This window comes from Martes martes, assembly GCF_963455335.1.
Source record: "Martes martes genome assembly, chromosome: 2".
In the NCBI taxonomy this organism is placed as follows: Eukaryota; Metazoa; Chordata; class Mammalia; order Carnivora; family Mustelidae; genus Martes; species Martes martes.
The window spans coordinates 195,792,720-195,804,946 of record NC_137889.1 but is presented as its reverse complement, the minus strand read 5'-3'; the positions used below and the strand labels follow the sequence as shown (position 1 = coordinate 195,804,946).

The following is a 12,227-nucleotide window of genomic DNA, read 5'->3' as shown; positions in this document are numbered from 1 at the left end:
GACATGAAAAGAAAAAAATGAAGACTAGTCCTCAGAAGAAATGGGGGGGACCTCTTTAAATCTTCAATATTTCCCCAAACAAATCCTAAATCAACAGAAGCCTTCAGGGGCAACACTACAGCCATTGGAAGTTGCTTCTTTTCATTCCTTGTGTTACTAAACACATGGAATCAGCTATAATAAGACAGAAATTTTGTTTTACTTTACAGCCATGAAGTCAAAACCCACATCCCAAACAATTTATGAACATCTTTCCGCTTCTATCAGGGTTTGAAGTTAAACCAAAGATGGTCCCTATTTTACAAAACAGCCAAGAAAATCAGCACAAGTCCATGATAGAAAAATCAAGCATAAAAGAAGTTGGACCGTAAGAACAAGATTCTTAAAAACAAAACAAAACAAAATTCAACCCTAATTGGTAACACCAGCATTTTAGGTCTTGGAGCCACCAGTGACCAAGGACCCAAGGCCACCATGCCTGTCAGCACCAATGTCCAACAAGCACATTCAAAAGATGATGAAAGATTACAAATTAAAAAAATTTATGTTGTCAACTTTGACTTTACTGCAATTCAGTATCTTCACAGAACACTAAAGAATGACCCTTCCTGTGTTATGTCCTTTTCATTAAGGAATTCATTATTTAGAATAATCATCACCATCATTTAGGGAGTGTGGAGAGCAGTAACAGGAGACAAGCAGCACAAATGCCCAAGCAAACAAAACATTTTCTATGTCTTTGACAATTTTCAACCAAGTAAAACTTGGAAAATAAAATATTTTGGTGACAGTAAATGATAAATTATTCACTGACTTAATTGTAGTATTTCAAGCTTCTCAAAAGAAACTCAACTGTTTCTAACCATAAAAAGAGACTTCAGCCCATGTTTGTGGTAATTTATACAAACTGTGTAGAATGTTGAATAATAAAATTAAGTATCTCTAGCTCCGTCTTTGAATCTGAAAGTTAGCCAAGAAAAACGACGCAGCCTAATGCCATTTAGACATGGCCACTGGAAATAGGCAGGCAGACCTGAATTATCTGCAGGAGTTCTGATGTCAGGTCCCCAGCAGAAAGCCAAGCCACATGATTAGAAGTAAAGTGAAGAAATAATGCAAGTCTCTAAATCAAATTTGGGTCACATGACAATTAGCCGGGAAGCTTTTTTTTTTTTTTTAAAGAAAAAAAACAAATAGTGATTCTTTACCTCTCCCTTGAACAATTAAGTCAAGATCTCTGAAGATCCGGCCTGGGGAATCAGAATTTTTTTTTTTTAAGTTCCCCAGGTGATTCTCATATGGCTCAAATTTGAGGTGCACCCCTTCAAAAAATCTCTCTTCCTCTTTCCAAATCAGAACCACCTGCTAGCATTTGTTAAGGTCCAGTTACACAGACCATTCATCTACACTGGGGAAGAAGACGGGAGACCCAGCCTTCATTGTTTATTTCACCTGTGTAGCGATAGCCTGTAAATCAGTGATCTCTGTCCTGACAGATCACAGCTGCCAAACCCTTAGTGTCATCTATTCTGCCTAAAAGTGCTTTGTCATCATAAACAGGATTTCTCTTCACACTGCCCAGCAAGAACTGAAGAAAGAGGTAAGACTGAAAGACAAATTAGTTCCCTGCTTGAAGAAAAGTATGAGCCAAAACCTTCACCAAAGAGCCACAACTCCAAGTCTGATTGAATGGATGGGCGAGATGGGGAGGCCCTATGATATTTTTTTGTTTGAAGAGCTTTGATTACGTGCCTGGATCATCTGAAGCGCCCAAACATCAAATGCCAGGATAACCTTACACAAAAAATCAATTCCAGATGGATAAAAAATTTAAATGAAAACATAAAAGTACTAAGATATGTGGGTAAATATTTTTCTAATCTTGGAACAGGAAAGCCTCTCTAAGTATATAATGAAAATAAAAAGCTATAAAAGACTGAAGAATTTGAATACACAAAAATTAATATCGGTATAGTGAAAGAAATCATAAATAAGTGAAAAAGACACAGGATAGATCCGGGAAAAATATATTTGTCATATTTCTGACAAGAAAAGAGAAAATATACTATTACACAGAGTTCTTATGAGTCAATGAGGAAAAAACCCAAATGCCTAAAAGGACAATATGCAAAGGACACAAATACAAACAAGTATATTAACAATTGACAAGTCAAGAAAAATGCAGAAGGATATTCACTCTCACTAAAAGTCAAAGGAATTTGAAATGACTACGAATGAGCTATCATTCTCAACCCACTGAATGGCAAAAATAATAAGATGGGACAAAATCTTGGTTTTGCAAGAGTGCATATAAGTGGGCAGTCTTGTCCATTATTGGTAGAAGTATAAACCGGCATAACTTTCTGTGAGTATAACTTAAAACAAATATAAAAAAATAAAATAAGCCTATCCTGCAAACATTCTGCTAGGGATTTTACTCTAAGGAGATAATTACAAAGAATGAAAACAGTTAAACACCAAAGTTTGTTTATTAATGAGAAAAACTGGGGAAACTGAAAGTGTACTAATAGGGGATTTATTAGGTAAATTATAGGACATGCATCATCATGTGTATAAAGAGCTGCAGTCTTAAAGATAATGCTCAAGATACACACTAAAGTGGAAGAACTTCCATTAAAAACTAGTCATGTTATGAAACAGCAGGTATATGATCTCATTTATATACACTCTTTCTTATACATGAATCTATCTGTTTACACATGCATCGCAAGATATACAAAAGATGTTCATGAAAATGTTAATAATGCTTATCTCTGAGTGATGAGTTTAAGGGCAAAACTACCTTTTATTGTAGTTTTTCTGCATTGTTTGAATTTTTTACAACACATAATTATATCTTATTAAAATAAAGGTATTTCAAAATAATTTCAAGACAAACACGAGATAGTTTTAGAAGGTCACAACATTTTGGATCCACCACCCTGCCCAAATCACTATCCTTTTCTAATCACCAAGCAAACAGAGTTGACAAAGGTCTTTCAGTTGAAAAGCCAACCAAATATGTTCTGGTAAGTGAAAAATTTGGTCATTTGACTTAACCTTAATCAAACAGGCTTAATTCAGAACTTGTACATGAAGTGAAGTAAATTCTTTAGTTAAGTTCCTTCCTGGAAGAAGGAAGAGGCAGCACACACATTGGAGGCAAGAAAGCAATGGGAGCCCCTTACTTTGTCACTAATACACATTTTTATTTTTTAAAGATTGTATTTATTTATTGGAGAGGGAGAAAGAGCCCAAGCAGGGGGAGTGGCAGGCAGAGGGAGAGGGAGAGGGAGGGGCAGACTACCTGCTGAGCAAGGAGCCTGATGTGGGGCCCATCCCAGGGCCATGGGATCATGACCTGAGCCAAAGGCAGACGCCTAACCAACTGAGCCGCCCAGGCACTCCAATACACACATATTTTCGACTACCCAAACAACCCACCTATATCATTCCAACAGACTATCTCTCCCTAACTTTTTAAAAACCCTCTTATGTTTCTGGAAGACTATTTCAGGCAAATTAACATATCACCTTACATTTCCACCTCAAGAAAGAAATGCATTTTGGTGCCCAAGTGCAACATTTAGGGAAGCTGAAATTCCTATACTTTCCTCACCATAATGAAACAATTGCTGTTATAAAGTACACATGATAAACTTCATAAAGAAGTGTCTATCTTACAGAAGAATATCTATGTGAAGAAGAAATGATACATTTCCAACCTCAGCAGATTGATTAAATATTCTCAGCACAGCAGTATGTTAAAATAAAGCTTTAAATTTGGAGATGCCAGCTATAAATGTTCCTTATTATGAGACAAATTTCCTTAAAATGTGCTCTGTTAGGCTCCATAAATATCACAAAATTCACAGAATTCTAAAAATCTTACTGTATCCTTTTGCTAAAAGGTTTGTGAAAATAGGATTATATTTACTCTGGGGAAAGAAATTAAAATTACTTTCTTCACTCCAGACTATACTCAGTCATTCACAATCAACAATGTGGATTTGAGCTAAAAGATTTTTTTTTCTGTGTTCCATAAAGCTAAAAACAACCTTAAAAAACACAAAGACTTGCCACAGAGTATCAAAAAGTGTTCCCTGTATGGGTAACTTGCCCATAGACTAAGCTAGCCATAAATATTTGTTAAATCAACGTTTAACAATTTAATCACACGTATCTAAATGAACAGAACAGTAAGCCCGCTTAGCAACCAAGAATATCAATACAGTGCAGTGAGTTGGATGCATGGTCACAGAGCTGAGTTCTGGAAAGGACACGCTTCTAGGATGGTGAGGCTGAAAACCCTTTGTTTACTTCAGAGCACGGCAAGGGGACCAGAGCATTATTACAGTGGGACGGACTGAGAAGGATAAGAAGAGCGTTGCATGTTTCCCAGACCTCAGAAACCACATGTTCTAGTCCTTTGTTGTTGAACCACAGGAACAGGAAATAGGCACAAGCCAGGGCTGGATCCTAGATAAATCTAAGGTCAACTCTTGGCCAAGTGGTTCAGTCACCCCAGAGGCCCAAGCTAAACTTTACTGTCTATACCTAAGGAATCCACGAACACCCCCTCTGAAAGCCTTAGAGTCCTCTCAGAGCAGCCTCTCAGAGCAGACTGATGGGTCCAACAAGTGTGCCAAGTTGGGAAATCTGTACAGTCATCTAGGAGGCCATTATCAATGGATTATAATGGAAGCCACTGTAGCTTTGACTGTTCATTTCAACTTAGGTCCATGGGAAATGATCCATATGGCTCCTAGGATCTGCTTCTAATGATGTGGGAATAGATACACACACAAGTGTGTATGTGGGAATATGAAACATACGTCTATTTTATTACGATTAACTTTCATTACAATTAATATCACAAATATAGATTTCAGCTCTGAAAGAAATGCTTAAATGTAAATTTCTGTCTTCGAGCAGGCAAGACCTCCTGCACAGAAGCTGGCAGAAGAGTTTGCTTAAACAACAACAGTGCAGTGACTCATCTGTGTTTTCACAACATGTTTGCACCAGCACCCATGTCTATTTGTAGCCTGACAATAAAGGCCCTATTTGTGAACCATCTCTGAGCTGTCTGCCTTTAAAAGCAAGGACACTATTCTCGGTTGACTCATTTGAGCTACTTGGGCTTTTCAGAATAACCCGCTGCCACATTATAAAGGCATGTGATATAACTGAAGATTACTTCAGGCTATGCCAATGTTCTGCTTAGTCTTGATCTAGTGTTTCGAAAAGCAAATAGACCGAGAGGACTTTACCCCCTAAATAAGCCCACTACATTCCACTACTGGTACCTCTTGGGGACACAGAAAAAGAATGTCTTATCAACACCCTAGACTATAAATACCATCAGAATAGGGATTCTTATCTATTTTGATCACTTATCTGTATCCCCAGCACTTAAAAGAGTGTCTGTCACACAGTAGACACTCAATAAATATTTGCAAAGGAATAAATCAGCCTCTGCCATGCACCTGGGAAATGATCTGAGACTTAGCACCAAATCCATACAATATTTTGTTGTCCTGATACCACGTCAAGATTTCCACTGCTAGAGCATCAAAACTTCTGTATACTCAAGGACATGCTCTTTTGGTACTGAGATGCTTTTCAACATATTAAGTCACCTTACTCTCTAGTCCCTAAAATAGATAAAACCAATAAAAATCTCAGTCTGAGTCACCTTCCACTGCAAGAAAATCTAGAACAATGACTACAGGTAAAATGTTTCCTATTAAAATACTGGGATATGTAAAATCACTGTAAAACGACTGAGTTGGGGAGGAGAAGTGTGGCACACTAGCTAGTAAGTTCTAGTTATACAGATCATTTTAGATATATAAATCCAGTGCTTGGCTCTATGCACCTTCACTAATAGCACTAGTTTCCCCAAAAGAAGGAGATAAAAGACTATTCAGTTCAACAAATATATATTAACGATCATTAATACCCTATCCTTCTTTTTCAGTGTTTCTGCCACCCACCGTGACTTCTACAAGTACCAAATTGCAGTACTTGGCCAATACGTTCTTCAAACAAAAAGACAGGAACTGAGAGAAAAATAGGCACTTCAATATTTCCAAAGACCTAAAACACTGAGTTCACAGTTTCAGTGAAATTATCAACAGGGGTTACAAAATCTATCAATAAAATAAGCAGAATATGTCTGGCAAATATCCTCTTAGGTTAGAAGCTGATTCTTTGAATTAATTTGTATGTGGGAGTATGAAACATACATGTATTTTGTTATGATTAATATTCATTATAATTAATATCACATATATAGGAGTGACTCCTAGGAGTGACACCCAGCAAATGGTCCTTTTAGCAGACAACCTAGCATTCTGATGTGCTGAAAGCATTTATGTTTCTCCTAAAGGCCGCAGAACTCAGGAAACTGCTTACTCCGCCAGCAGGGCCCTTCCTATGGCATTCCTCACCGAGGAGATACCCACAATAACTGCATATATTATACAACAGAATCCTTTACTTTCTCCCAGACTTGCACATATGGAAATTAATTCACCTCGGAGAGATCAACAATAGACTTAACAGATTTCTTCCTCATCTCAGATGTGGCGTTTTAAAGCTACATCTTATGAAGCTGGAAAGGGGTTCAACTCAGTTTAAAAAGCCAATACATTAACATATAGGAAGTGTTGTAATTTCTCCATCTCTATGAAAAGAACAGTCACGGAAAGCTACATGTTGAAAAATTATCTGCACAAGAAAGTCTCCATGTATTCTGAAAGACAGAAAGAACTTAGCTTGCCACTCTCTCAAAATCACAGCTTTCTTTCATTTTCCTAATGTGGCTGCCTGTCTTACGTTCTTCACGCTGGCCTCCCGGTGCTTCCCCACTGCTTTCTTCTCCACTTGCTTTCTTGAATAATCTGATTTAGTTATCATTATGCTATCACTTGGAGGAAGAAAACTGCACAATCTGGATATAGAGCAGACTTATAAAAATACTATTACTGACATCACTGTTACAGTTTAATTTATTCATTCTTATCTTATGAATAAGGGGAAAACACCCCATCAGTATATTTCATCTTTTTGTCCTACCACGCTTGGTTTCTATTCCCCACACGGCAGGTCTCTCCTGGGGACATAACATATAAGTGTTTCCTGGCCAGCGCAATGTTATTTTTTAAATGTTAATTAGCTCCAAATATTTAAAAATCACTAGATTTCACATAAGAAGATTTGAGTTTTCAGCCTGTTTTTGAAAATCAGAAAGTGAAATCATACTGAGCACATATTCACATGGAAACAAGCAAAGCTGAGAGGCCACTGGCCCCTTCCAATAGGGCATGAGCTCTCAAGGGTCACCACAGTCCCAGCTGTGAGAAAGCCAAGCTGGCCATGTGGAAAAGTCATGGTCAGAGTCCTTAGTCCCCAGCTTTTCCAGACATCCCAATCTAGGCACCAGACCTGTGACTAAGAAGCTTTTGGGTGACTCTAATCCCAGCTGCCACCACACCACAAATGTGTGAGGCCAAAGAGGGAGCCACCCCAGGTGAGTCCACCAACCAACCCCCGAAACCTGAGAGAAGCATAAAGTGGCTGTTTCAAGCCTCTAAGTTTTGGACCGATGTGCTATGTAATAGCAGATAAGGGTTAAGAGATAAAAATGTTCTTGGGGCACCTGGGTGGCTCAGTGGGTTAAGCCTCTGCCTTCAGGTCATGATCTCAGGGTCCTGGGATCGAGCCCTGCATCGGGCTCTCTGCTCGGCAGGGAGCCTGCTTCCCCCTCTCTCTCTGCCTGCCTCTCTGCCTACTTGTGATCTTTCTGTCAAATAAATAACTAAAACCTTAAAAAAAAAAAAAAAGAAAAAACGTTCTTCACTGACTAAACACAATGGTTTAAAGTGACTCCCCCCTTGTCACTTGGGCCAACATAGATGTCCTATGTCCTCTCCATCACGTTTTTGTGTTTCGGCAGAATCTAAAGCATGAAGATGCACAGAAAAGAAAACAAAGGTAGGAGAGAAGCAATCTTTAGGAATCAGCTGTATTTTTTTTTCTTTAATAAGCTGGCTGGCAGCACTGACGAATGTCACATAGGTTAATCAGTAATAAGCTCAAGTAGAAGGACGGGGTTTGGAAAGGGGTTGAATCTGCTTCTTTCCATAAGAATATTAGCTTCAGGAGCACCTGGGTGGTTCAGTCAGTGAAGTGACTGACTCTTGGTTTAGGCTCAGGTCATGATCTCATGGGTCTGGGGCTCCACGCTGGACAGGGAATCTGCTTGAAAACTCTCTGCCCCTCCCCCACTCATGCTTGCTCCAATATTCAAGCCCCCTCTCTCTCTCTCTCTCAAATAAACAGACCTTGGAAAAACAAAATACCAGCTTCACTCACTACTGCGTATTCAGCACCTAGCACAGCGCTTATTTTTTTCTTAGCTTTGTACGTATTTTTCTGATTCATAGAGGGCATCCAATATATCTTTTCTACCACAAAAACTTTAGCGGTTACTGACACAAAAGGAAGGCGAATGGCACCCGCAGAGTAACCAACAAACTGTGCTTTGTACAAATTAAGTCAAGCCAGGGTCTTCACAGCTTAATGGCAGGCAGATTCAAGAACAGGAGAAATGACTCTTAACTTCCATCCCTTAAAGCTGAGCTCTACTGATAGATATGCAAATTCGACCTCAAGCAAATCACTCAATTTTTTGATGACTGTTTGCTCATGTGTAAAATGAAGCTAATCACACATTCCCAGAAAGAGTGTGTTCATCAAGTTCAACAGAATATGGTCTGTGCACTCAAGGTAGTAGGAGATCTAAACCTGGTGCCCTGCACAAAATTGAAGCAGCTGAGACGCTTTTGCCCAAACAGAATTGTATATCCTCATTTCCTTTCCTTCTTCTCCCCACTTGTGACTCAAGCCAGATTTCATCGAGCTATTTTTGTAATTACTAAAATGCTGGAAATATAGCAGCAGGCCAGAAGCAAAGTAAAATGCAGCATCCAGCAAAAGAAAGAAAATCACGCTGAGTAACTGAAAGGCCATCTGCTTCTCGCTGAGCTGGAGGGGTGAGGAAGGCAATCTGGGCTGTACTATTTGTGTCTTCCCCCAAACCAAACCCACCTGCATGTTGTCAGTGGCATCCCCAAGCAGTCCTCCAAAAGTGATAGCATTAGTTACAGTTGCCAGATAAATGAAGAGAATTGCTGAAAGCGCCTGAATATTTAAAGCATCATAAAAATCACTGGCGAAAAATGGTGCTTTCCTCTTTATGTCCTTAATTAGTCCACCACAGAACCTGGGCAGGGAGAAAGCAAACATGTGACAATGTAAAACAAATCACCATCAAATTAACCCAGAGATAACTTATGAAGCCACAAAGAATTTGGATTCAAAGTGTTTGAATCAACAAGCTCTACTTAACCGCTTCAGGGAAAACCAGAAAACTGTAGAAGAATACATTTTCTTCTATCTGTCTCTGTTGTGGTCACTAAATTGGGTGTCACATTCCCTAAAAAACAGACAGTTGGTTTTTAGACGAGAGTGAATTGTGTAGATAAATTAAAATTTCTCACTGTTTGAAGAGAAACATCCAAACATGTGAGCACAACATGTAGGCCCTTTATAATCTTGCCATACTTTCCTTGCCAGCCCCATTCATCATCCCACAAGGGTTTACTGGGCACCTCCAATATGCCCAGCCCAGCTCCAGGTGCTGGAGACGCACCAGGGAACGACACAACACAAACACCTGCCCGCAGGGATTTTGATTTCTAGACGGCAGACAGACAAGAGAAGTCAAATTCGTGGTGCTAAAAATCCAGGTAAAAATTAAGTGGGGAAGAAGGTTACGAAGGGCCAGAGAAGCAACGGCTGAAATAGTAGAGTGGCCAGAACAGACCTCCAAGCTGGGGACTTTGGGATAAGGTCCCAGAGGAATGAAGGGAGGAAGCCAGGCCAGTATGAGGAGGAAGAGCATTCCACACAGGAAGAGGTCAGCTGCCTTATTTGGGTATCAGTCAACCTACCCTCCCAACCAAACCTCACATCTCAGCTTTCCCCATGACCTGCCTGCTGCCCAGGAGCCCACCCTACCAATTCAGCAGCTCTCTGAAGTCCTGACCCTGCACTCAGAGTTCAGATTTCCACCGCAGGCTATCACACTCTACCAGGACTGTTGGGGGGATGGTGAGGGGAGGGGCTTCTGGCCCTCGCTGCCCTCGGTGGTCTACTCCCGTTTTCTTGGTAGGCACAGGCCTGAGCATGGTACCGGGCACGCTGCGCACACTCAGTGCATTTAGGAAGAAGGGAAATATACAAGCATGGAATTCTATTATTTATTTATTAAATAAAGGTGTTGAATTTTTAAAGACATGATATAATTCTATACGCTTCCATACCAATGAGCTCATTTTCATAAAATTATTTTTAAACTGTCAAAAAAATACATAAGCTATGAATCCTATCATAATTACTATTATTTATCATTATCAAAACTGACCTTCCTAGTGGCCTACACTTTGTAAAAGCAGCCTTAAAGTGAACAACAGATAAAGCAAGGAATTCAGAAATCCATATTTCCTCTATTAAAATGTTTCATGTGTTGAAATAAACAAATAGAGAAAGAAGCTGAATCCTAGAACTCATACCTATAGAAAATGAAAAGGATGTTCATACTAAAAATAGTTTGTGAAGAACTATCCAGGAAAAAAATAGGGGGAGAGAAGGTTTTATGTTCTCTATTCTTTAAGAAAAAAGGGAAGGGAAATAATGTCCCCTCTATTTCAGAGAGAAACCCAAGCAGTCATCAGAGGAATAAAATCATTTCATTCGGATTCAACTGCATATTAAAAAGACATACTTCTGTGTTTCCAAAAAACCCTTGATGTCCTTAAAAAGTTCTATCTTCATAAAACGAGTCCCCTACTTAAAATTTCACTTAATCCAAAAGAAAATGCAGAATCTAACAGGGGAAGGAAAAGGAAGAAGTATCATAAAAGGAGACTTACAAAAGCAACTGGAAAACCTGAATCCCCAACTGCAGGCTGGGAAGACCATGGCCTGTGGGTCCCTCACTTCTGTAACACGTTCCCCATTTGTAAGTAAATGTGCAGGGAAGGGATGAAGTCCCAGAAGCCAAGTGAGGAAGACAGGCATGGCTGTCTTGCGGCCGCTCACTCACACCCACCCGCAGGCCCGCTGACTTTCTAACACCGTCTCTCTCACTTCATGGCCTGGGTGCCAACCCACCACGTACCACAGGCTCTTTGCTGTCTCCTCTCCCCACCCCCCATCTGCTGGGTCTGTCTCCACACCTCCTTCAGGACTTTTCTCACAGGCTGCCCTTCTCTGTTGAGCCTTCTCTGACCACCCTATTTAAATTGGGACACCTTTCTCCCATCACCAAACTCCCTACTTCTGCTTTAGTTTTCCCCAGAAAACCATCACCAGGTATTTTCACCTTCTCAGTGTCTGTCTCCCACTCCTACAAAGGAAGACCCAAAAGGACATGGGGTTTTTGTTTAATTCACTGTTGTGTCCCCAGTGCCTGTGACTAATCAATATAAAGGTCTATTGGCCGGTGATTCAAATGCCGACAAGAAGATGAAGGGATATTAAGATCTCAAGAGAGCCTCGTCATGAATGGCAAAAGAATCCATCAGTTACCGTCCAGTTCGCTGCAATTCTTCACAATCCGCGTGTCCCCCTCCTCCTCCTCCATGGCCTCCATCATGGGGTGTGTCCCCATTCATCTGAACATTCTCTCCACCTGAGTACATATTCTTTCTAAGCAAGACAATAGAAATCAAGAGAATTATGAGTTTATTTTATTCATCTGCTTCTTAGCTGTGTCACGCACGAGACTGATGAAGAGACGGGGAGAAAGGTCATTACATCCTTCTGCCGCCCTGGCAGGCAATTCCTAAAGTGTTATATTTAAAGGGAAGACAAATGACTGATGAATAAAAAGCTGAATGAGTTGTATCTTATACAAGAGGAGAAACTGTTTCACCTAGAAAATAACAGATTTCCAGAAAATGACTTCTCCAAAATTATCTCACCCAATTTCTTGACCTCTTAAGTCTACAGGGACTCATCTTGAGGAAACCGATCTTTCTACACATAGAGGAAGTCCTCAACACATTCTCCAAAAATCTCGGTGGTGTATTCCAATATCATAATCTGAGATCTCTAGTTTGCAATCACCGAATAAAATAACAACATACACCATT

At 39.9% G+C, this 12,227-nt stretch overlaps 1 protein-coding gene across 2 annotated transcripts in view; it reads right to left on the bottom strand.

Annotated features, from left to right (window-relative positions):
* Positions 1-12,227, bottom strand: part of SLC4A4 (solute carrier family 4 member 4) — a 346,042-nt gene that overhangs the window by 94,876 nt on the left and 238,939 nt on the right. For both annotated transcript variants that reach the window (XM_080796031.1, XM_080796032.1), the window contains exons 11-12: positions 11,662-11,781; positions 9,118-9,292 (exon numbers count right to left, since the gene is read on the bottom strand). In XM_080796031.1, the coding sequence (XP_080652157.1) occupies positions 9,118-9,292; positions 11,662-11,781 (295 nt within the window). The remainder of the gene's footprint in view (positions 1-9,117; positions 9,293-11,661; positions 11,782-12,227) is intronic.